Consider the following 26,920-nt stretch of genomic DNA (forward strand, 5'->3'; position numbering starts at 1 on the left):
GCTTTATATATACACAGAGAATATGAAACAATACCTCCTCCCACCCCACTGTCCTGCTGATAATAGCTTATCTAAAGTGATCATCAGGCGGGCCATTTCCAGCACAAATCCAGGTTTTCTCACCCTCCACCCCCCCACACAAATTCACTCTCCTGCTGGTGATAGCCCATCCAAAGTGACAACTCTTTACACAATGTACATGACAATCAAGTTGGGCTATTTCCTGCACAAATCCAGGTTCTCACATCCCCCCCACCCCCATACACACACAAACTCACTCTCCTGCTGGTAATAGCTCATCCAAACTGACCACTCTTCAAGTTTAAATCCAAGTTAAACCAGAACATCTGGGGCGGGGGGGGGGGGGGTAGGAAAAAACAAGAGGAAACAGGCTACCTTGCATAATGACTTAGCCACTCCCAGTCTCTATTTAAGCCTAAATTAATAGTATCCAATTTGCAAATGAATTCCAATTCAGCAGTTTCTCGCTGGAGTCTGGATTTGAAGTTTTTTTGTTTTAAGATAGCGACCTTCATGTCTGTGATTGCGTGACCAGAGAGATTGAAGTGTTCTCCGACTGGTTTATGAATGTTATAATTCTTGACATCTGATTTGTGTCCATTTATTCTTTTACGTAGAGACTGTCCAGTTTGACCAATGTATATGGCAGAGGGGCATTGCTGGCACATGATGGCATATATCACATTGGTGGATGTGCAGGTGAACGAGCCTCTGATAGTGTGGCTGATGTTATTAGGCCCTGTGATGGTGTCCCCTGAATAGATATGTGGGCACAATTGGCAACGGGCTTTGTTGCAAGGATAAGTTCCTGGGTTAGTGGTTCTGTTGTGTGGTATGTGGTTGTTGGTGAGTATTTGCTTCAGGTTGCGGGGCTGTCTGTAGGCAAGGACTGGCCTGTCTCTCAAGATTTGTGAGAGTGTTGGGTCATCCTTTAGGATAGGTTGTAGATCCTTAATGCGTTGGAGGGGTTTTAGTTGGGGGCTGAAGGTGACGGCTAGTGGCGTTCTGTTATTTTCTTTGTTAGGCCTGTCCTGTAGTAGGTAACTTCTGGGAACTCTTCTGGCTCTATCAATCTGTTTCTTTACTTCTGCAGGTGGGTATTGTAGTTGTAAGAAAGCTTGACAGAGATCTTGTGTTTGTCTCTGTCTGAGGGGTTGGAGCAAATGCGGTTGTATCGCAGAGCTTGGCTGTAGACGATGGATCGTGTGGTGTGGTCAGGGTGAAAGCTGGAGGCATGCAGGTAGGAATAGCGGTCAGTAGGTTTCCGGTATAGGGTGGTGTTTATGTGACCATTGTTTATTAGCACTGTAGTGTCCAGGAAGTGGATCTCTTGTGTGGACTGGACCAGGCTGAGGTTGGTGGTGGGATGGAAATTGTTGAAATCATGGTGGAATTCCTCAAGGGCTTCTTTTCCATGGGTCCAGATGATGAAGATGTCATCAATATAGCGCAAGTAGAGTAGGGGCTTTAGGGGACGAGAGCTGAGGAAGTGTTGTTCTAAATCAGCCATAAAAATGTTGGCATACTGTGGGGCCATGCGGGTACCCATAGCAGTGCCGCTGATCTGAAGGTATACATTGTCCCCAAATGTGAAGTAGTTATGAGTAAGGACAAAGTCACAAAGTTCAGCTACCAGGTTAGCCATGACATTATCGGGGATAGTGTTCTTGACGGCTTGTAGTCCATCTTTGTGTGGAATGTTGGTGTAGAGGGCTTCTACATCCATAGTGGCCAGGATGGTGTTATCAGGAAGATCACCGATGGATTGAAGTTTCCTCAGGAAGTCAGTGGTGTCTCGAAGGTAGCTGGGAGTGCTGGTAGCGTAGGGCCTGAGGAGGGAGTCTACATAGCCAGACAATCCTGCTGTCAGGGTGCCAATGCCTGAGATGATGGGGCGCCCAGGATTTCCAGGTTTATGGATCTTGGGTAGTAGATGCCAACATTTTTATGGCTGATTTAGAACAACGCTTCCTCAGCTCTCGTCCCCTAAAGCCCCTACTCTACTTGCGCTATATTGATGACATCTTCATCATCTGGACCCATGGAAAAGAAGCCCTTGAGGAATTCCACCATGATTTCAACAATTTCCATCCCACCACCAACCTCAGCCTGGTCCAGTCCACACAAGAGATCCACTTCCTGGACACTACAGTGCTAATAAACAATGGTCACATAAACACCACCCTATACCGGAAACCTACTGACCGCTATTCCTACCTGCATGCCTCCAGCTTTCACCCTGACCACACCACACGATCCATCGTCTACAGCCAAGCTCTGCGATACAACTGCATTTGCTCCAACCCCTCAGACAGAGACAAACACCTACAATATCTCTGTCAAGCTTTCTTACAACTACAATACCCACCTGCAGAAGTAAAGAAACAGATTGATAGAGCCAGAAGAGTTCCCAGAAGTTACCTACTACAGGACAGGCCTAACAAAGAAAATAACAGAACGCCACTAGCCGTCACCTTCAGCTCCCAACTAAAACCCCTCCAATGCATTATTAAGGATCTACAACCTATCCTAAAGGATGACCCAACACTCTCACAAATCTTGGGAGACAGGCCAGTCCTTGCCTACAGACAGCCCCGCAACCTGAAGCAAATACTCACCAACAACCACATACCACACAACAGAACCACTAACCCAGGAACTTATCCTTGCAACAAAGCCCGTTGCCAATTGTGCCCACATATCTATTCAGAGGACACCATCACAGGGCCTAATAACATCAGCCACACTATCAGAGGCTCGTTCACCTGCACATCCACCAATGTGATATATGCCATCATGTGCCAGCAATGCCCCTCTGCCATATACATTGGTCAAACTGGACAGTCTCTACGTAAAAGAATAAATGGACACAAATCAGATGTCAAGAATTATAACATTCATAAACCAGTCGGAGAACACTTCAATCTCTCTGGTCACGCAATCACAGACATGAAGGTCGCTATCTTAAAACAAAAAAACTTCAAATCCAGACTCCAGCGAGAAACTGCTGAATTGGAATTCATTTGCAAATTGGATACTATTAATTTAGGCTTAAATAGAGACTGGGAGTGGCTAAGTCATTATGCAAGGTAGCCTGTTTCCTCTTGTTTTTTCCTACCCCCCCCCCCCGCCCCAGATGTTCTGGTTTAACTTGGATTTAAACTTGAAGAGTGGTCAGTTTGGATGAGCTATTACCAGCAGGAGAGTGAGTGTGTGTGTGTATGGGGGTGGGGGAGGGATGTGAGAAAACCTGGATTTGTGCAGGAAATAGCCCAACTTGATTGTCATGCACATTGTGTAAAGAGTTGTCACTTTGGATGGGCTATCACCAGCAGGAGAGTGAATTTGTGTGGGGGGGTGGAGGGTGAGAAAACCTGGATTTGTGCTGGAAATGGCCCACCTGATGATCACTTTAGATAAGCTATTACCAGCAGGACAGTGGGGTGGGAGGAGGTATTGTTTCATATTCTCTGTGTATATATAAAGCCTGCTGCAGTTTCCACGATATGCATCTGAGGAAGTGAGCTGTAGCTCACGAAAGCTTATGCTCTAATAAATTGGTTAGTCTCTAAGGTGCCACAAGTACTCCTTTTCTTTTCTTTTTGCGAATACAGACTAACACGGCTGTTACTCTGAAACCTGACTACAGGGTTAGGTCAACCTAGCCTTGCATCAACCTAGCTGTGGAAGCTTCTTCACTTAAATTTGGCTCCTGGCAATGGAAGTGTCTCTCTATGCCCATTTAGTAACACCACCTCCCTGAGCGGCGTAGAGTCAGGGTCAACGCGTGATTAGATTGATGCAGTGTCAGTGTAGAAACAGCACTGCTCATGTTGACTGTTACTGGCCTTCAGGAGCCATCCCATAATGCTCCACATTGACAATACAAACGATACAAGTGCTCCTGGTAAGGACATGCACCACCAACATAAGGAGCCAAGTGTGCGCACACACAAGCGATTTAATAATTATGATGGATCCATGCTGACATAAGTTACGTCAACAAAATTTTGTAGCGTAGACATGGCCTGAGTAACTTCCCTGACCTGAAGGAGAGCTCAGAGACAAGCTTTCAAGCTTACACATTCACCAACAGAAGTTGGTCCAACAAAAGATATTACCTCACCCACCTTGTCTCCCTAATAACTTACCTATGTCATTTAGCAGCAACTTAGTGAAACATTAATCCATAACATTTAGAAAACAAAGAACACATACCTGAAATTTTGTTCATCTTCATTGTCACTCTGTAGAAGATCATCATTCAGCTCTTCATCTGACAAGTCTGACTGATTCTATATTATAATAAAACAAGAACAAATGTTCATGACTTTTTTAAAACACAGTATTTCTGAAACAAAAGCAAAGCAAAAGGTTCTCTAAACACTACAATAAAAGAATACTGGCAATAAACAACATGTTGACAATGAAAAAGCCTGGTCAAATTTGATTGCTTTTTGAAAGAATTCTATAATCAGCTGATGAAAGGAATGATGTAGAAGACAACATATCTAAATTTCAGTAAAAAGAAAAGGAGTACTTGTGGCACCTTAGAGACTAACAAATTTATCTGAGCATAAGCTTTCGTGAGCTACAGCTCACTTCATCGGATGCATTGATGAAGTGAGCTGTAGCTCACGAAAGCTTATGCTCAGATAAATTTGTTAGTCTCCAAGGTGCCACAAATACTCCTTTTCTTTTTGCGAATACAGACTAACACAGCTGCTACTCTGAAACCTAAATTTCAGTGAAGCATTCGATATAGTCTCTCATGAAAATTGGAAAATTCATTCCAATTGGCTTAGATTTCAACACTGCCACCGGGACTGAAAACTGGCTGAAGGACAAACTAAAGGTAATGATCAACCAGCAATGTAATGAGGTGGGGGAGGTGTTTAGAGGAGTATCAGAAGAGTTGGTATTAAGTGCCTTCTTATAAACAACTTAAATAATCTAGTAGCATGCCCCAAGGTGGGAGTGAACATCATGTTACTGCCATTTCTCGAGGATACTAACTAGGGAGAGACAAATAATTGGAAAGGATCTAGAGAGGTTAGAAATATGGACAAATAGGAAGGAGTTCAAAGAAGATAAAAAAGTTACTCAGAATTATGTAATTTTTGCTAAAAGAAAAGGAGTACTTGTGGCACCTTAGAGACTAACCAATTTATTTGAGCATAAGCTTTCGTGAGCTACAGCGTATGCTCAAATAAATTGGTTAGTCTCTAAGGTGCCACAAGTACTCCTTTTCTTTTTGCGAATACAGACTAACACGGCTGTTACTCTGAAACCTGTAATTTTTGCTGCCGTTCTCTGAACTGCTTCCAGTTTGCTAGCCGTGCTATCAACTGTTCTATTTATCTGTAACAATGAGTGACTAACTAAAAAGAGCTAACTACACATAGCTTGGCTAAGTGACAGTATTCCCATCCTCTCAAAGTAGTAAAAGCATTAAAAATTATACAAAGGTGGGTTTAGCTATAAGTAATGGGTTGAGATTAAGAAGAAACCAATTTAGGTTTAATATCAGTGAAATAACTTCCCAAAAGATTTGTTATTAGGCTCTTGAACAGTATCTCACAGAGTGGTGGGAGTCCTGCCACTTGAAAAATTTAAAATAAGACTGCACAAAGCACAACAATAGGTACTCCTGGGGGCATTCTGTGCCAAAAAATTAAAAATTCTGCGCACAATATTTTAAACCTCTGCAAATGTTATTTGTCGAAACAACACTACACAATCACACCAGTTTCAATTTTTTTGGTAATTCTTTTTTCAAAATACCTGTCAGCAAGTATGTCTGTAACAATACAGACACACACAAAAACTCCCCCAGGAGTAGAGAGTTAAAGAAACCCCTATGACAACCCAGTTCCTGTTTCTTTGTCCCCTTCCCTCCCCCACAGCCCAGCTGTGGGGCTCCTGCCCCCAGCCCAGACACACACCGCAAGTCCAGGGATCCAGAGGGAGAGAAACCTGATGCTCAGTCCCAGGCTTGCATGGAGTTTCTTGCACTCTGCCTTCTCCTTTCCTCAGGGCATGCTGAGAACTGCAGCTACCAAGAACTCTCTAGCTCCCTCCCCCTCCCCTTGGCAGTCTCTTCTATGTGCGAGATGGGGTCTGCAGGGTCCAGCAGCCCCTAGTGGCAGTTAACCGCACTGCAGCCCATTTCTGTGGGGAAAAGGAAATTCTGCACGCACTTAATTTCTGCAAAATTCTGCATTGCGCAGTGGTGCAGAATTCCCCCAGGAGTAAGTAGGTAACTTTGAAAAGAAATCCTGCATTGCCTGTATGATGGATTAGAATTTATTCATATTTGGATTAACATATCTGTCTAACTCTGACCATTCTGAGAGATGTTTTTTCACCAATTTATTATAGGAAGGATTTCCTATCTAGGTATTATTCCTACCGTCTTAAAAGAACTAACCACAAATGCCATCATGAATGGAATTAAACTAATATTTATGGTGAAAACCACTAAAAATGCACCCAAAGAGAGCCAGATTTGCCTGTGGTACTTGAGGTCTGTTTAACATGAAGTTATATCATAAAATCTATTCTCCAGCTGTGAGGAAAATGTTCAGAAAACAATTTCTCTTTTTAATTTTGTTTTCTTAGTATTTAACAGAGTAGCCTCCTCTTTTTCTATTTTCTCTTCCTATTCATAGAACCATAGGATATCAGGGTTGGAAGGGACCTCAGGAGTCCAACCCCCTGCTCAAAAGCAGGACCAATCCTCAACTAAATCATCCCAGCCAGGGCTTTGTCAAGCCTGACCCTGAAAACCTCTAAGGAAGGTGATTCCACCACCTCCCTAGGTAACCCATTTCAGTACTTCACCACCCTCCCAGTGAAAAAGTTTTTCCTAATATCCAACCTAATCTCCCCCACTGCAACGTGAGACCATTACTCCTTGTTCTATCATCTGCTACCACAGAGAACAGTCTAGATCCATCCTCTTTGGAACGCCCTTTCAGGTAGTTGAAAGCAGCTATCAAATCCCCCCCTCATTCTTCTCTTCTGCAGACTTAATAATCCCAGTTCCCTCAGCCTCTCCTCATAAGTCATGTGCTCCAGCCCCCTAATCATTTTTGTTGCCCTCTGCTAGACTCTTTCCAATTTTTCCACATCTTTCTTGTGGTGTGGGGCCCAAAACTGGACAAAGTATTCCAGATGAGGCCTCACCAATGTCGAATAGAGGAGAACGATCACGTCCCTCGTTCTGCTGGCAATGCTTCCTACTTATACAGCCCAAAATGCCATTAGCCTTCTTGGCAACAAGGGCACACAGTTGACTCATATCCAGCTTCTCGTCCACTGTAACCACTAGGTCCTTTTCTGTAGAACTGCTGCCTAGCCGCTTGGTCCCTAGTCTGTAGCAGTGCATGGGATTCTTTTGTCCTAAGTTCAGGACTCTGCACTTGTCCTTGTTGAACCTCATCAGATTTCTTTTGGACCAAACCTCCAATTTGTCTAGGTCACTCTGAACCCTATCCCTACCCTCCAGCTATCTACCACTCCTCCCAGTTTAGTGTCCTCTGCAAACTTGCTGAGGGTGCAATCCATGCCATCCTCCAGATCGTTAATGAAGAGAAGCCCCACTCTCTCCAGCAGACAGAGTAAGCCTGCTGAAGCAAGTAAAATCTGTTTTTGGCCCATCACAGGAAGTTTGGTTTTGGGAATGGGTCTCCCTCTTTCTCTCTCCAGGAGTCAGAAGTCTGTGATGCAGGGACCCCTAGATGTCCAGTTCTTCTTGCAGTCCTCCATCTGGATCTGACCTTTCAGTACCATCTATCCCCCAGTAACTGACATTAGGGATTTTCCTACTGGGAGAAGGACAAAGCCATTGCCTAGTAGTTGCCCCATGCACAGAAAGAAGTGGGAGTGGCTATTAGCCCTGGCTGCTGCCTACCTTCCCCCTACCCTGTGCGTGCATGCTTGATAGAGAAGAGCTGCAGTTCACTGGTTGTAGAAGCTGCACTGGTATCTCAGATTGGGAGGAATCAAGAAAGAAAGAACTGTTGGAATGGGTCTCAGGGCTTGTCTATACTTACAGCTAAATCAGCACTACTGCAATGGCAGAGCGCTCTCCCGTCGACATGTGTACTCCACCTCCCTGAGAGGTAGAAGGTAAGTCAGAGGGACAGCGTCTCCTGTGGATACAGCGCGGTGTGGGAGTTCAGTTACGTAAGTTACATAACTGAATGGGACAGAAGTTGACGTAACTTTGGTCGACTTACAGCTTTAGCGTAGGCCAGCCCACAGGAAGGGAAGAGAGGAATGTTGGGTAGCATCAGGGAAGTGTTGTTTTTGCACTGCTTAAGTGACAGAATAAGCCAAGCAGAAACTGGTGTTAAGAACCACCTCTCTGGACTCAGAGCGGTAGCCCTGTTAGTCTGTATCAGCAAAAAGAACAAGGAGTACTTGTGGCACCTTAGAGACTAACAGATTTATTTTGGCATAAGCTTTTGTGGGCAAAATAAATGTGTTAGTCTCTAAGGTGCCACAAGTACTCCTCGTTCTCTCTGGACTGGTGAGTAGAACTCGGTGGAGAACAGTAATTCCATTTCACAAAGGATTGGTTCTGATGTGGAACAAAACCAAAACATTTAGAAATTCTCTGCAAAAGGGAATGAAGCACTGGGGCAATCTGCAAGGCAGGGTGCCCCAGAGTCACAGACACTGAAAGCCCTGGGGTCCAGAGAAACTTAGTTGAAATTGAATCATCTCTGCGAAACGTTTCAGTTTTGACAAATGAGGTTTTTTTTTCCACTGAAAGTTGCTGATGGAATTTCTCCAACCACGTTTACTGTTTAGATGATCTAGGTGATTGTGATATACGTATATGTTTAAAAGGTCTGCTATTGTTTGTGCTGTCTTTCATAGTGGACTGCAAGAATTGTTTTGAGCTTGTTTCAGATTTCTGTATTTAAGTTGATTTTACCCAAATAAATAGGAGATCCTTGATGATTTATAAATGGTTATATAACATGACAGCATGAGTTGTGAGTAAAATATAGGTTCACATTTAAAATTGTAATGAATTATTAGGCATACATTAAACATGCTTATTTCTTACCTTTTTACCAGTAAGCAAATCCTCTCCAAGCAAATCATCTTCAAGTTCACTGGAAAATATAAGTGAATATTAAGAGTACCCATATCACACACATGAAGAAAAATATATTTTTTTCTGGAATAATTATTGTATACAGTAATTTCAATAATGGTCAGAGCAGAATTGTTACTGAATCCACAACGCTTTTTATTTTATTTTATTTATTTAAAATATACAGCACATTAATATGACTACTCAGGAAAGAGGTACATTATGCAAGGGACAAGCACTAAACTTCTATATTAAGGAAGGGTGGATGTTTTCAAGATGTTGGAGTCTTTTATAAGCCATTCTTCCAAAGACAGTCAAATCGAAATACTCAAATCCAATTCCCTACATGTGGAGATCTTCATGCCTTTCACCTCTGTAATTCTTCTTGATTAAGCAACTAAGGAGGCACAAAGAAGCTAACATTCCTGGTAGTCCATTAGACCCAGTACGAACAGCTGAAGAGTGAGAAGAACTTGCATTTGGAGGGTAAGAGAAATCCTGGGGGAAAAAAAGACTCCTCCCCTTTGAAGAGATGTGTTCATAGCTGGGAGAGTTTGAATGCTTTTGTTCATGCCACTCCTTTCTCATTATAAGCCTTGCCTATGCTACAGAGTTAGGTCGACATAAGGCAGCTTACATCAACCTCTCTTTAAGCGTCTACACTAAAATGTAGCTCCCACCAATGTAAGTCGCCCACTACACTGACTTTACTCCACCTTTGCGAGAGGAGTAGTGCTTAGGTCGATGTAGTTAGCTTGACACAGTGTCCGTGTAGACATTGTGTTGCTTACGTTGCCTGTTGCTGCCTGACAGCTGTCAGCGCTCCAGGCAGCAGGACTCTGGCTTTCAGCACCCCACAATGCCCCATGCTGACAGTTAAATCAGCGGACACACTCCTGGTGAGGACGCGCACCGCCGACAGAGAGATTATAGCGTGGACATGAAAAACAGACTTAAATACTGCAGTGGCTGTAAGTTGAGGTAACTTAAGTTGACTTAATTTTGTTGCGTAGACTTGCCCATAACCTCTCTCCCATAACTAAGTTCTGGGTTGCCCCAAAGAACCACTTTTGCATGTGGTGAGAAACTTTAGGGCCTTGCTAGATCTGCCCAGATCTTTCCAGTGGCATAAAGAACAAGGGGAAGAGACAGTAGCATGTAGATCCCAAAACACAACAATAGGAAGGAAATGAAGTTCCCATTCCGTAAGCGTCAACATTAGGCTCTCCAAGCCCTGATTCTGAAAGTTTGCATAAAGGATTCAGAATATGCCTTAGTGTTAAGAAATAAGAATCTACCCTTAGATGTCTGGCAGGCAGAGCTTGAAAAGAAAACTTGGCTTTCTTACCTTCTCCCACAATGGAAATCAGTAACAGCCCATAAATTACAGTAAAGTAAGTTTGGGATAGATAAACAGGGAGGTAACAACCAAAGTAGAACATTCATCTTAATATTTAATCAAGCCCATAGTGAAATGGTTAAGCACTTGACATTTTTCCAAATTATTTGCCAGTAAGTCTAGCTGCAGATCCAAATTACACTTGCTAGATCTGAGAGTTGATTGGTAATATGGAATAGGTATTTCAACACAGCTGAAGCCCAATGAAAATTCCAGGACTAAGGCTGGTACCAAAAGCAGCCCTTAGAAAAGGATAAGGTAGTTTTACTGCCTGACAATGTTCAAAAAATATTCTTAGAATGTCAAAAGATGAGGAAGAGATTTCAGTTCAGCAATAAATAAGAAGGGATTATCAGCATACAACATTCATTTATGCTTGCTGTTCTCAAACTTCATCCCATGAATACCCGTATATTAACAAACTGATTGCTAAAGGTTCAATAGCAATATCAAACAAGAGTGGGTATAGGAGGCACCTGTCTTGTGCACCCCTAGTAAAGTGACCAGAAATTAGGCCCCTTTCTGTACAGAGGCACAGACCTCTGTAAAGGAAATGGATCCAGTAGAATTTAAAGCCAAACCGCATCAAGGAGGCAAATGTTTAAAAAAAAAAAAAAAAAAGCATTGTTAAAATTCTAATGGGAAACAATTTTCCAGAACCTGGTCTTGTTTTGCATTCTGGATTGCTCCCTAGATCTCTTCCAAAGTAACAGAGGTGCTCCAGCTCCTGGTTACCATGCTCCAATATCCAAGGAAGGATAAGGTGATCTAAGAATTCAAAAGGGTTTCATGGTGGGGGGATGGGGTTCAGCCAAGTAGCGACCCAAAAAGGTAGAAGCCATGGGAGATGATCAAAACTACCAGAGATGACGCATAGGGGGGTTAGGGTTGCCAACTTTCTAATCGCACAAAACAAAAAACCCACACCCCGAGGCCCTGCTCCCATCACTCCATCTCCCCTCCCTCCCTCACTTGCACCAGGCTGGGGCAGGGGGTTGGGGTACAGAAGGGGAGTGAGGGTTCCAGCTGGGGGTGCAGGCTCTGGAGTGGTGGTGGTGGGGACTGACAGCACAAGACCCACCACCACTGCGGGATGGGTGGAGGGCAGGAGCGCATGGCCCCAGCCCAAACTTCAGCCTCTGAGAGCTGAAGCCAAAGAAGTCAGGGAAGAATCTGTGACTGCCGTGACCTTCATGACTAAATAGTATCGTTAATCTTAAAATTATAAACACCTGGTAGTAACTACAATTTAAAAAATGTCCAATTTGTACGAACAAAGCCGATCACAACTGTATTGTTCAATTAATACTGGTAAGTTACTGCTTCATATAATTAAAATATAAAGTGAAGTAAAATAAATTCATGAAGCACAATGAAGAAGCTATTTACATTTAAAGAAATGGACTAGCTCGCCTCAAAACCTGAACTTTCATATGCCTTAACTCCTTACTAAAAAAATTAGTGTTTCCGCATTTCTAACCAAAAAAAAAAAGCTTCATTATAAGTGGAGTTTTACCGTAACAAGAAGCTCATGGCAAACAATGCCCTCATTTCATCACAATAGCAGCACAGTGCTTCTTAAAACCCTGCAGTTACAGTGGCAGTTGTGGGGTGGGACAGGAAGGAGTACTGGCCAACCTCTAGAAGGTCACCTAGTCACTCTCAATGGAAGTAAACTGTAGTGAAAAATCAGATCTCACTATCTACTGGTTTCAGAGTAGCAGCCGTGTTAGTCTGTATCCGTAAAAAGGAAAGGAGTACTCGTGGCACCTTAGAGACTAACAAATTTATTAGAGCATAAGCTTTCGTGAACTACATCCGATGAAGTGAGCTGTAGCTCACGAAAGCTTATGCTCTACTAAATTTGTTAGTCTCTAAGGTGCCACAAGTACTCCTTTCCTTTTCACTATCTGTTAAAAGCAAAGGCAGCAAAATGGGAAACCTTGGATTCCTACTTGCCTTTTCTCTCACAAGGGAGTACAACTCCCCTCCTTCCTCTCTTGAGCAACAGCAGAAGGGGAGACAATTACTTTGGAAGGCAAGTGAAAAGTTAGTAGGTGATAACTGCTGCACTTACAGGGCAATAGATCCGATGAAACTGCTTAGCCTGGTCTATACTACAAAGTTAGGTCAACATAAGCTGTCTTGCGTCAACCTAGTTATGCATGTGTCTACACTTAAATGTCTACCACCAATGTAAACTCTCCATTACACTGACATAGTAACACCATCTGCCTGAGCAGCGCTGAGCCATGGTCAATGTACTGGGGTCAATGTAGCACAAGTGTAGACACTGAATTACCTATGTCAACCTAACAGTTCTCCAGGAGCTCTCTCACAATGCTCAACACTAACCGCACTGGTCACAATTGCTAATTCCACTGCCCACGGGTTACAGAGGCCGGAAGCCACACACCCCATCCCTTTAAAACCCCGCACATTTTGAAATGCCTTTTCCCCGATTGTCCATCTTGGCAAGCACACCGAGCAACTTTCCATCATTGTGTGAAACTGCCCAGCTGGCTCCACGTTCCAGACTGGAGTACACAGGAGATACTGGATCTCCTGGGTCTGTGGGGAGACGAGGCTGTGAAAGCACAGCTATGGATTAGCAGTAGAAACATGGACATCTATGAGCAGATTGCACAGGAGGTGCAGGAGAAAGGGTCTGACAGAGAGCAGCAGCAGTCCCGTATGGAAGTGAAGGAACTGCGGCAGGCACATGAGAAGGACAGGGAGGCAAAGAGTTGGTTCAGTGCCGAGTCATGAACTGCCACTTTTACAAAGAGATGCATGCAATACCTGGGGGGAGACCCCACCACCACCGTAGATACCTCTGAAGAGCCCAAGTCACAGGCCCCCGACATGAATAGGGAGAAAGTGGAGGAGGAAGAGGAGGGGGACATGCGACCGCAGGCCAGGACCTGTTTGAGACTCCACTGCAGTCCAGTCAAGCATAGGCAAGCCTGATGCAGAGGAAGGAACCTTGGTTAAATGTGTAAATTTGTTTCCCATCACAGTGATGGCACCCCCAACTTAGAAAGACACAGCTATCGACTTTTCTTTAATCTAGTTGTACGAGACAAGGTAGTGGTACAACGAAGAGCTAGACATTTATCTGCTTTTTATGTCCCTGTAAAGTTAGGCCAGTAGTGGAGGGCATGAGAAACACTTTGTTTATCTTTCAGGAGAATGTCCTTTGAATCCTTCTGAGAGATCTCGATGAAGCTTCCATGGAGGTACACAGCAATCCTCTCCCAGAGGTTTCTAGGGAGAGCTGCCTTATTTCTTCCTCTGCAGTAGGACACTTTCCCACGCCAATCAACAATATCTATAGATCGCACCAATGCAGTAAACAGACTAACAGCATACGAGCCTGGGTGGCTTCGGGATGCCTGCAGCAACTGTGCTCTCTGTGCCTTTGTTACCCTCATGAGTGAGATATCAGCTAAAATTACCACCACCTATGGAAAATGCTGCCACTATTCAATGCCATTTCCCTGTACTCAAATTCATGCCACGGAGCAACTCCCTCCTCATTTCTCTCATCCCTGAAAGGCCATACTCACTACAGCTGCTGAGCACAAGTACTCTGAAGCAGAACTGTCCAATAAACATGTCTTGTTTAAAATTTTAGGGAAGGTGGTTCCAAATCTTATCTTTTGCTTTCCATTTGTGACTATAATGATAAAGTACCTCTGTGCGTTTTATCTGTGGCTGCTGCTGTTGGGTGATTCCCCTTCCACACCCAAAGAGCACCTGAGCCAGATAAGGAGGAAAAAGGATGACATGGGATGACATGTTCTGCGAGCCAATGCTGCATCAGACAGTGAACAGAGGGCCTGGAAGATGAATACTGCAGATTGTACAGAGAGGGAAAGAGTGGACAGAAGAAAAGCTCAAGAGTCCCAGCAGGAAAAGGAGAGGGAGATGCACCAGGAAGTAATGGGACTTCTCCAGGAGAAAACACGGATACTGCAGACCCATGCAGACCTACAGATTCAACAATCCCAGGTTCACCTGCCTGTTCAGTCCATAGAGAACTCCAATATAGCACCTCCCTGCACCCCCCTCCCACAACATTCCACATGGCACCAGGGCCGTCTCCCTTCCCCTACCGCTCCACACTGGCAGACATTAAGGACAATATAAATACAGTGACCTGTGAGTGCCACGCTTGATGCATGTGTAGCTAAAATGGAAATGAATGTTCCTTTCTATTCTTTAAGCTCTGTTCCATAAATGTATTAAGGTTTTAATGTATCTGCTTTTAACTTACACAGAGTTATTTTTAGGTATTTTCATTAGTAAATAAAACTGAATTGTTTGGAAAATAATTCATCTTTATTAGTTCCCAACACATGCTGCAGAATGCCTAAAGTAGTGAAAGCAACCCCACAGCTGGTATTGTACACTGTCACTGATCCTATGAGTTGTCACAAACAGCCTAAATCATAAATGTACAGAAAGCACCATAAAATTAATAGGTGCATTGTCAGTGTTATACTGATAGATGTGCAGTAAGCACCACATAATTTGTAACAGGCCCCCAAACTGCAGGGCCAGATAGAGCACAGTACACCACAACCCATTACTGTGGCTCTCTGTTGAAGTTTGTAGCCTAGACATACCCTTAGAGTTGATAAAAATTGTACTGTAAACTGAGTGAAAGATCAGACAAAAGCATTAAATCAATTAGGGACTTTGATTAGACTCTACATCGGTTTCACTATACTAAATGTCTGCAAAAGAAAGTGTTAACCTTTTTGGCAAATAGCTTGACAAGTGTCGTTGGATTGTAGGACTCAATACAAAAGAACATACCTTTGCCTTCCAACTAAGGGTATATCTACACTGGAAAGTTTCAGCACTGCAAGTTATACCACTTTTATTAAAAGGCTGGAATTAAATCTCTGTTGCATGTCCACATTGTGCGCCTTGTGACACTGGAGTGCATCCACATTAGCAGCTCTTGCAAAGGCAAAGACAGCAGTGCACTGTGGTAGCTATCCAACTGTGTAACTGGCCGCAGGGTGCTTTGGGAAGGGTTTGCAATCCTTCATGGGGCAGGAACAGCATCACATGATTCAGTTTCCCAATCCCATTGTTCCATGGGCATCCTACTACATTGCCAGCTGCTTTTCAACTGAAGTGGGGGCAGGGGAAGTGTGAGACAGAGAGTGTGTGCACATATGGAGGGGGGAGGAGAGAGAGACTGTGTTTTGGGGGACAAGTGTGTCAGCATGCTGTCTTGGAAGTTCAGACAGCGGCAGGAAGCAACCAGTCCTGAGGCAGGGGGAACCCAGACATCAGCCCCCGCCTCTCTCCCGGAGCGCTCTGCACAGCAATCTCTTACACACACACCTCTGTGTTCAACAGCACCAGCATTCCACATTAATGGTTTGCTTTGTGTCCTGGAGCAGATCAGCACAGCATGCAACTGCTCACAACTGCTGTCAGAAATAGTGCTTTGAAAAGGGAGAAGCGCACATCTCCAGGGCAGCCGAGTTCAAAACAATGAGCAGAGCGGTCACTTGAGACATTATGGGACAGCTCCGGAGGCCAATTACAGCGCAGAAAGCAATCAAGTATCTACACTGGCAATAGAATGCTGGAGCCTCTGTGCAAATAGCCTTACAACTCTTGAGGTGGCTTTTTTGCAGCACTGCAATTGAGGAGTTTCTGCGCACAAAGTGGCTTGGCAGTATGTATACATCTGCAGTTTAAGTGCAAAGAGCTGCTTTACTGCGCAGAAACTTGCCAGTATAGACAAGCCCTAAGTTTCATTACACTTTCAGATCTTTTCAATAGCTTTATATTTTTCAACAGAAAATCTAAAAGAAATCCACCCATCCTGACCCCCATTGCCAAAAAAAAGAATGAATCAGACTAAAGATATGAATTTATTTTTTTAAAAGCAGTAGCCAAAGATCACAAGTTTTAACAGGAGTTATCAGCTGTTTACGGCATGTTCCTCCAAAGACTGGCTAAAATAGCTTTAACTATTCAGTGGTTCAGAAGGTAAGTGTAGTCAGAAAGCTGACTGTAAAAACAGTTACATACATCCAACATTTAAAAATCTATTCTATGCTGTATTGTATCTGTTCATGCCTTCAGACTTGTCAAGGCAGGTATATGTTTGGCAACATTTAGCATCCGCTGACACACAGCTGCCAACAGCTTCATTAGTATCTGAATTTGCACTGTTTTAAGGATTAGAATACAAAATGCCACTCCACTAAACTAAAGCAATGTAATTCAATGTCTGAACATGAAAAAATGTTAACTACCTGTCCCAGTCATCGTCTCCAGTTCTTCTTCTCCAAGACCTTTCCGCACCAGGCTTATCAAACTGATCAAAGTCATCATCTGTAAAGTAGAAGACTACATTAGATAGTTCTTACTGGAATATAAAGGAAACACAGAAGTTTTCTAATCCTGAAGCAATGACTTGTTCTCTTTAGGAATTACTGTCCTACCCTTTGTGGTTTTACAATTTTTCTCTAGTATTTGTTTAATTCAAAAAGTTAAGATGTAGTTTGGTCTTATTTAGTAAGCAAGTAGTAACAGTAAGATGTAGAGGTCTTATTGCTAATGGAGGTGACGCTGCAATGGGGTAAATCGAACGTAGGAAAGGATGTCAGCATATTGTTGAAAAGTTTACAATCAAAGGGTCAGCCCACAAGCAGAAAATAAGCTACGTCTGCAGTGAAACCAAATTTCAGATGGTAAAAAGTATTTAAACACTATCTAAAAAAGCCAAGTTATGGCTGACTGATCATCTGGAAATACTTTGCTTTTTAAGTGAATTTGTTTGTAAGTGGCGACAATTTGGCAGCCTCAGAAACTGAAGTCCTAAATTTATCCACAAAATAGGTGCAGCATGCAGCGTTCAAACAATCTTCCCCATATTGCCCAGCTAATACATCTGACCTGTAACCCAGAGGGATCATCTCTTGTGAGGACAGCATAATCCATTCCCCATCCCCAACTGGAATATGGCAATAGTATGAAAAAAGGTTATCACTAGAATTTTGGATTAACATTTTTTTTTGTTTTAATGGCTTCTATAAGACAGGTGCCATTTTTACATAATCACTTTCCTGACTAGAATAAGTACAATTATTTATCTCTTACGACCAACGGGTACCAAATTAGGGCCAATCTCAGAATGATTTTTTGATGGTTTGGTTTGAAATAAGCCTTTAAAAACCCACACCTTTTCAATTTCCACTTAGGATTTTTTGTGTGTTCAGGACCTCCAGTTCAACTGGGCATCCTGCTGTGACAATTCCCTCACCCAGTGGCCAACCTTAGTTATCTTCCTTTTGTCTAATTTAAATGCAGGTTTCATTGATGGTACTCACGGAAAACCCAAGGTGAGCATAAAAAATAATGAAAACTCAGCTAGGGCAGTCATCACTAATACAACAGTTTTCAAACTAAAATGGTAGTCACTATACTTCCCCATGCCATTAAAATTGTTGATGAGGTATAAAAGGCAAGAGGAATTTTTCTAGATTTCTTCTGGCAAAGGAACAAAACACCCCTTTTTAAGGTCCTAAGCAAGCAAACTCAACTACTTAGCATATTAGTGCAGCACTCCACATCCAAGCAGTATCTACATTTTAATATTTTTTCCTCCATAGCATCCGAGATCCAGCTTTTTCTCTGCCCTCTGCTTGTCCAGGACTTCACATCATCTTGCTTCTTGACCATTAAAACCTCCTCCTTTCCAGCTTTACAAATACTATCTTGATCCCCTTATAATCAAATATTGCTACAGAGACCATTTTCCTGAATTATAGCTCCGATTACGTACCACTCTCTCCATTTTCCCACTCACAGGCATGGTCTACTCTACACAGTTTTTATACTAATATAACATGTCAGTTGGGTGTGATTTTTTACCAATAGTTCTACAGGTACAGCCCGTAGCATGGGCACGTTATACTAGTAAAAAGGTACCTTATACCAGTACAGCTTATTCCGTACAAAAAGGGGAATAGGTTATACTGGTACAACCATGCCCATCATGGGGGAGTTATACCACTTTAACTATATCGGTATAGTTAAAGCAATAAAACCAACTTTTGTGTGTAGATAAGCCCTATGGCTCTTTGGGGCTTAACTTCATCCTACTTATTTCTTATAATGGTATGTATTCTGCCATCAACCTTTACTTCAGCCTGGTCTACACTAGAAAAGGGGCAACTACACTGACAAATCCTCTCCTACTGTAGATGCAGCTCTAATAAGCAAAAAAAGGTGCTTTTGACAGTATAGTTTATACTGAGCAAAATAAATTATACCATTTGAAAAGTGCTTTTGTGGTATAACAATCTATACCAGGGCTTTTCCCGGCATAGAAGTGCCCCCCCCCCCAAAAAAAACAAACAAAAAAAAAATCACATCCATAATTAATATTACTATTCCAGCAAGAGTTTCTACTGAAGACCTTTCCCTCCATTCTACCAACACTACCAGCCTTTATTATCCATTAGTCCCTTTATCACTCATCAGTGTCCTCTAAATATCTTTGCACTTTCTCCCATGCCATCCCTTATCCATGAGAGGAACTCCTTGTAAAGAGCCACAAAGCTACATTATCCTCTTTCAAATCTCTCATTAAAGTTGCCTCTGCTATGATTCTTACCAAAGACTCAACAATGGCTAGACACTGCTTAATACAAGAATCATGACTGTCACACTTTTTATCTTGAGCCTCCCATGTCTGTCCGTCATAGTCTCTCGTTGTCTCATGTATTTAGACCATAAGCACTTCGGGGAAAAGGGACCATTCTTTCATTTTTGTACTTTGCCTAGCATAATACAAATTAATCTACAGACCAAAAGTGAGAGTTACAAATTACCATGGTACTATCAAAATTTGACTCAATACTTTGAAATGTATTATTACAAGAGCCCAATAAGAGGGTTACAAGTATTTCTGTACTCAAGAACGGAGTCATGATAGAAAGAAATTTAGGAACCCCTTGTGAACAGCATTCATTTCTAACATTTATGGTTTGCAAGATATTAAACATTAAAGTGGTTTTTGATTCATTGCATGACCAGTGTTATTTGGAGAACAGCAAGTCACAATCAAGTATAAATTTTTCATTTCTGAAGCTACAAATAAAAAGGAAAAAAATACTAGAATATCAGGAACTCACAATACAACCAAAAGTAAACTTTTTTGTTTAGCATAACTAATTAGTACATACTGTAAGAGATCATTCAAGGTAGTGTAAGACTGACAGCCAAACATTTTCCACAACTCTCGGACAGCAGCAGGAAGAAATCAGGCACAAAAAATAAACCCCAGTCTGACAGGAAACCACAAGACTTGCTGCAAAAGTGGCTCCTACCAGCCCACATGCATGCCTGAAGCTCTCCTACAGTAGGTAGTGAGTCAACAAAATGACTCTCTCCTTCTTCCCACCTCACCACCCTGGATAATATCAGGTACTTGATGCAAGGCTGAAAGATACTCACTGAGGGCATCGGCACTCTACATTAATTTTCACAGGTGGCACAGGAAGAAAACAAGAACATTTGTGGGCTAAAACATACCAGGATTTCCCAATTGAAGGGTAGACTTAAAAGGACATCAGTGAAAAAAGTGGTCCATTGTTTGACTCTGTATTGCTACAACAAAAGAAACCCTGCTATCAAAGAAAGAAGTCAGTGCAAAATTGCACACACACTGGCTGAAAGTCAGCATTTTGTTAGACAAGTTTGGCCTCCCTCTGGAATTGGCCAACATCAATTCCTTAACACGCACTAAGGTTTCTTAACATAGTAGCTGACAGGTTTCAGAGTAACAGCCGTGTTAGTCTGTATTCGCAAAAAGAAAAGGAGTACTTGTGGCACCTTAGAGACTAACCAATTTATTTGAGCATAAGCTTTCGTGAGCTACAGCTCACGCTCAAATAAATTGGTTAGTCTCTAAGGTGCCACAAGTACTCCTTTTCTTTTTAACAAAGTAGGCTCACTTTGCTGGCAATATTTTTTCTTGCATTAAATTTTCCTATTACATGGGAGCACTGTCGCATGTGTTTGACAGTCATATTTCCATAATTTGGTAGATTGATTATTTTCTGATTCTGAGTGTTGTATGGCAGGTAATGTTTACACGTATTATCCTGCTTAAAAGGGACACAAAATCATAAGGATTTTCTGAGGACAAGCTTCCACAGAGCAAGGAGATCTCATTTTTCTTTCCATATCTACTAGCTCCTTTTTAAAAAAAACTTCAGTAAAATACATAAGGCCTTGTGTACTAGGCTAAAATTAAAAATTGCTCTTTAAAGACCCCATTACGGTGGTAGATGAATCAGTTTGGATTGAATGGTAGATCAATCAGCTTTGGCTAAAACCTCTCATCCAAGCAAAACATTTGACCACACCATTCTCCCTCACTCTCACACACAATACCAGACAGAAAAAGACTGCAAGCCTCCAACAGTAAGAAAGTTGTATGTTTTCAATATGGGATAAAAATCAATCATTTTTTATTTCAACTGGACTTCTTAAATTTAAATGAAATACATTGTTTCAAATAAACCTAATTAAAATTAAATTTGAAACTACGACAATCTACCTTAAGGTCTAAATTTACTAAAATCATTTAAATTAATTTAAAAAATAGTAACCGTACATGTTTGCTGCCCAGTTTAAAGAAAGTCAGACCACTAAACTGGTGGAAGTCACTAAGCACCTGGAACCAACACTGGTTGAAGTGCTAAACCAGTTTTTGACAGTAGTAGTTCTTCTGCAGATGCAGACACTATGTTTTCATTTAGGTTGAATCAACTGTTCATTTCAATTAGAGTTAAGAAACCAACTGGGAGGTGAAAAAGCAGGAAACCTTGTTTTCCTCTCCAACCTATGAATAAAAATTAGGTGTGAAAGGATGAGTTTTACTAGTTCTAAAATCTTGAAGAAAATGTTGACCTAGAAACAAGCAGTTCAATTCACTAACTACAAGATAATACTTTGTTTAATATATCAGTTAGTTTTAAACATGTTTTAATAAATTTGATAAATCTTTTTTTCTTACATACCCTGCACATTTCAGCTAGTTTTATTTAATAAACAATTTTAAAATGCTGCTTTTGTGTATTTTAATTAAATTTTAAATTTCCATCCAAATAGACCTTGACAAATCATAAGTAAAAAAAAATCACCTAGTAAATAAGAAACATTTTCTAACATAATAAAAATGTAAAAATTAAGCATCTGAATAAAATGTAAGTTAAGCTATACAACTGCTTAAATAAATGTGTGTAGCTATAAAAGATCTTCTTGGTTAGCAGAAAAAAGCACCAAATTTAATGCAGATGCTACATTCAATTGCAATTGAATGTTTTAATCCTTACCAACCAATTAGAATCAACCCTTCTTTAGGAAAATAACTAAAAAGTACAAATGCTAAACTAATTTAAAACCATGATTTAAATCATTTTCATTTAAATCAATCCACCCTGTATGTTTCATTTCATTTCAATGCTTCTCATTACTGCTGGTCAAAGTACAAGAATTTGATACCATATAACATCCCATTATTTCATTAAATCAAAAAACCTTGTAAATTTCCCCCTTGTCCAAAAATCGTAAGTAAAAGTCAGGAGAAAAATTATATCCTACAGTATGATCCAATGTTCAGTAGGCAAGAAGTATTTTCTTAATTGCTTCTATGTTTAGTTAACTGCTTCCTCAACGGGTATTTTAACAAACTAACCAAGCTGGCACTGTTTCTGGCAGGAAGTTTTTGTTAACCTGGAGAGAAAGCTGAAAAACTCAATTATTGTACGATCTTTCCAGGCTAATTCAATATGACCTTGCATCAGCTATTTTGACAACTGCTAGAGTCTAACCAGTGCTGCTACTTTTTCAAAATCTGGAACCTGTTTTCAGATCATGTAGAACTTCAGTGTCTAGTCTTTGTGAGACAAGGGCTGTTAAAACTGTTTAGCTGTTTCTTCTCCCATCTCAGCTTATCAGAATTACATGAATATATTTTTCTTTAAGTTCCATTCTCTTTTACCTGGCAGGGCTTAGAAAAATTGTTGTGAATTAGCAGTTTTTCCAAACACTGGTCCTAGATCAATGATCAGCAAGAGAGCAGTGCATAATCCCTGACAATGTACCATTATTAATATTCTTTGCTAGTTATTTGCCATAAACAATGTCTTCTGTAGCAAATCATTAAGTCGATTGATAACAGATCTCTAAGACTTTAAAAAACAAAACAAAAAAACAGAAAAGAATGTCAATAAATATCACATGCAGAACTGTGCATAATTTAACATAGCTTTATTTTGTCAAATGACTATTACATAAAATTATGGTTTGTATGAACTAAAGAGACAAAAATATCTGCAGTACACTCATTCAGGGCCAAATTGTGCAATCCTTATGCTTGTGTGAGCACTTACTCATTAAGATACTCCCTCTGAAGTCATTGGCACTTTATGAATACTAATCAGAATGGTATGACTTTCAAAGGACAGCTTTCTAAAGGTATGAAAAGAGTTGGTTTTAGCCATGAAAATTTGAAAACTATCTGCCACTAGCCCCTCAAAGTGGTAATGCCTTATTAGTCCTGGCCTCAGGTCACTGTAATTTTCAAAACCCTAACTTCTGTAGGCCCTTGTCAATATAGTTTCAATATAGCCAAAATGGAACACACACAGTAGTGGCAAACTGTCAGACAGCATGACAAAGTAGCATGCATCTTATGTACACAACAATATCCAGGACTCAGCCCATCTGACTGCACAAAAAACAAATCTCTCTCTAGGTTTTGCCTTTTATTGTCAAGAGAAATTAAGTTACAGTGAAGTGAGACAAACAATTTTAACTGGACCTGTGCAGGGTTCAGGAGAATTTGTAGTACACCTCTGAATTGTGCAATGGCTAACAACATACAAAGATGAAGGGAAGGATGCTAGAGTGCTAGTGGAAGAAATTATGTTCTCTCTCTCATAGGTCCAACCCTTCTCTATCCAAAGAGCTCCGACTCTCATCCAAACCCAACCTGTCTACTATAACCTCTTCCTCCAGAGTTTCCTTGAGACATCACCTCCCTTACAGTCCACATAAAATACACTTGGCTAAAGTTATCTGCCTCACCAGTTCTGACCATTTGATACTCCCTCTTTGCACCCCTTCACTGGCTCCCCATTTCTTCCCCACATCAAGTTTCAACTTTTATCTTTACTTTCAAAGTCACAGCAACCAACATTGTCCTTTATTGTCTACCCAGCTAATATCACCATCCTTGATGCCACAACCTATTCATTTCTCCCACAACCATCTCTGTCTAATTATTGTATCACCCCCAACACAGGAAGTGGCCACCCTATTCTAGATCACCTCTCCTCATTCCTTAAACTCAATTCTGCGATGGGAACAAGAATTGAATCTACAACATTAATGCATATTTTTTTTAAAACTGACCAACTAAGATGTGCACATACCTAAGTTGAGTAACCATATATCATTGTTGAGTTCCTTGTTTTTCCTCACCACATCCTCTGGCCTACAGTTTACTACTGTGAAATATGTTTAAAATTACATCGTAAACTCTTCAGAAAGGGACTATGTGTTTTTATTTGTACATTAAAGCATCTAGCAGTTTGGAATATTGAATAATATATTTAACAATCCCCCTAACCAGGGGTTCACCTCTACTAGCTACATTGAGATAGTCTTTATGTGCACTTTTGTCTACACTAGAATATTACATCAGGAGAACTATTTCAACGAGCAACACTTTTTTTTTTTTTAAAGTAATACATAGTCTATATTGTAAGCTCACAGGGACAAGGACCACATCTTCCCAACCTCTGTTCATTGCTGAACACAATGCTGACGCTGAACAAACATTTTTTTGAACCACACTTAGCACAATGGGGTCCCGGTCCATGACTAGGGCTCCTAGGCACTACAGTAAGACAAATAATAATATACCTGTAGCTTCAAACAACATTTCGATCAACTCCAGCTCCCTGATCTTGACTGTCATGGACACGTTTTCACACAAAAGGATGCCCATGAAGCTTGTGAGAGTTTTTAAATACATCTAAAGACGACATATTTTTCCTTTCCACAAAATATCAAGTGTTTTTACAGTGTGAATTTTAAAAACCTCAGTAACAGAACCCAAGTTTTCAGAGTTCACTTTCACATAACAAATGCACTAGTTTCTTTCATCTAGTCACCTCAAGTAGATTTAAAAAAAAAAAACATCCAAAACAATATTTGACACCATTAAAACTTGACACCCTCAAAGGTATTTACAATCATGTATACTTGTACTAGTGTTGCTCGCATTCTGATCCTACCCCAAAATCCTCCCCACTTTTTCAATTTTTAACAATTAAACATTGACAATCATTTTCTTTTAAGGGCTTATCTTCACTAGGAACTTTAATTATGTTTACATCCTTTTTAACAATTGGTCAACATGATGTTACCTGACTTATCTGTGTAACAAGGATAAGTCATGTTCAGCACTATGACAGTTACTTGTGAGTAAATCTTGCTCCCAACTGGGTTTGCTCATAATTAGTGCTAATGATAATCATAACTTGCCATTGTTTCTGCCAAAGAGGCAGCATCCTATCAGCTAACCCAACTGTAAAAAAAAAGTATTTAAATACAAGTACATTTCTTAATGAAACTGATTCCCAAGAGCTACAGAGCAGGGAAAAGTTGAATACGTTTTTTACATTATACTTTTCTGAAGAACTGATTAGATGTGACCCAGCATATCTTTAACTCTTAAAAAATTGCATTTTGTAGATATGCAAAATATTGCTTGAGACATTTAGAATAGGACAAGATAAACCAATAGGCTATTTTAATTTTATAGACTCATACAACTCAAGGAAGAATGGCCAAGTGGTAAGAGTTCTGGAGTTGAAATCTTGGCTGTGTCACACATTTTCTATGTGACTATGAGCAAGTTAATTAATCTGCCTGTGCTTCAGTTCTCCATTTGTATAATAGGGATAACTACCTCACAAGGTGGTTTTTAGGATAAGTTATTACTGGGGAAGTGGTCACATACGAATGCCACTGGAATAAAAGCCTCTGAATAAAAATATGAGATGAAAATGGATGAAAATGGGGGCAGGGATAGCTCAGTGGTTTGAGCATTGGCCTGCTAAACCCAGGGTTGTGAGTTCAATCCTTGTGGGGGCCATTTGGGATCTGGGGCAAAAATTGGGGATTGGTCCTGCTTTGAGCAGGGGTTGGACTAGATGATCTCCTGAGGTCCCTTCCAACCCTGGTATTCTATGATTCTATGACCCATTAGGTCCCATCTAGTCCAGAGCTTGGTAAATCTGCTGTGCCAATGAGATTTACTGCTCTTTCCTGGCAAGAGAGTGCTAAAAACACAAACTATAGAAACTTTCATTTTGTAAAAGTGTGCAGCCCTTACGAATGGAAAAAGATCTTTCTAAACGTGAAGCAGTGAGGCCTTCAGGAGGCTTCCCACACCAGCCCCTTGGCTGCTGCCCACAATTTTCCCAGGCATCAGAAGAGCAACTGAGGGGCCTGGTCAGTTATTCGAAGCCTGAGGAGCAGCCGCGAAACTGACCAGAACCGAGTCAATTTCACTCCCCAGCGCTTCTGATTGGGGAAACGACAGGAGACACCCCACAGGGAAGGGGTAGATAAGCCCCATCGACGCCACCTGCAGGCCCCCTTCAGCGCCGTAAGCCCCCAGCCCCCGCGGCCAGAGCTCTCGTCGGCTCCCCTGCAGTCCCCCTAGGCCGCTGGCCTCCACCATAACTCCTAGCGCCCCTGCTGCCCACGCCCTCTCGCCAGGCAGTCGCACCGCAGGTCTCAGCTACCTGCTCCTCCCAAGGCAGCAGCCATGGCGCCTCCTCCTGCCCGGGCGGCGGCCGCTCCTGGCGGTGCCTCCCGCAGCTGCAATGAGGGCTCGGAGTGGGGGAAAGGCCTCGGACGCAAGCCCCGCTCGGCGCCCGGCTGCAGGGGGCGAGGGTACTCCGCCCTCCCGCCGCCTGCTCTGTACCACCAGCCGCAAGAGAACAACAAACTAACACAACATGGCGGCCGCCACTGACGGCTGGGGGTCGCGGCCGCAGCGCATCATGGGATAGTGGAGGGCCAACCCTTCCCTCTGAGAGAGGAAGGCGAAGAAAGGCCACTGGTTGGCTGGCTGAGGAAGACCGCGCCGAGGCTATCACGATGGGCGCATGCGCCGCACTTGCCTCGGCCGGAAATACAAAAACAGACTGACTGAGACGCAAAGCGCATGCGCCAAAAGTGACGGCGCCGATCTTGGTGACGTACGCCGCAGTCTACTGGACAGGCGTGTATCTGCGGCTGGGGATGCTGGAGGCAAA

At 41.9% G+C, this 26,920-nt stretch overlaps 1 protein-coding gene across 5 annotated transcripts in view; it reads right to left on the reverse strand.

The window, feature by feature from the left end:
- RBM33 (RNA binding motif protein 33) overlaps positions 1 to 26,513 on the reverse strand; it is a 146,268-nt gene extending 119,755 nt beyond the window's left edge. For 3 of the 5 annotated variants that reach the window (XR_012157626.1, XM_073334565.1, XM_073334564.1), the window contains exons 1-4: positions 18,158 to 18,936; positions 16,823 to 16,901; positions 9,104 to 9,152; positions 4,240 to 4,316 (exon numbers count right to left, since the gene is read on the reverse strand). Coding sequence is in view for 4 of the 5 variants with exons in the window: in XM_073334565.1 (XP_073190666.1) it covers positions 4,240 to 4,316; positions 9,104 to 9,152; positions 16,823 to 16,901; positions 18,158 to 18,251 (299 nt within the window). In the remaining variant the exon portion in view is untranslated. Of the gene's footprint in view, positions 1 to 4,239; positions 4,317 to 9,103; positions 9,153 to 16,822; positions 16,902 to 18,157; positions 18,937 to 26,404 lie in introns of those variants that run through there. The other 2 variants (XM_073334566.1, XM_073334568.1) reach the window with 2 other exon arrangements.
- Positions 26,514 to 26,920: the final 407 nt, after the last annotated feature.

Source organism: Lepidochelys kempii, chromosome 2 (genome assembly GCF_965140265.1).
Source record: "Lepidochelys kempii isolate rLepKem1 chromosome 2, rLepKem1.hap2, whole genome shotgun sequence".
NCBI lineage: Eukaryota > Metazoa > Chordata > Testudines > Cheloniidae > Lepidochelys > Lepidochelys kempii.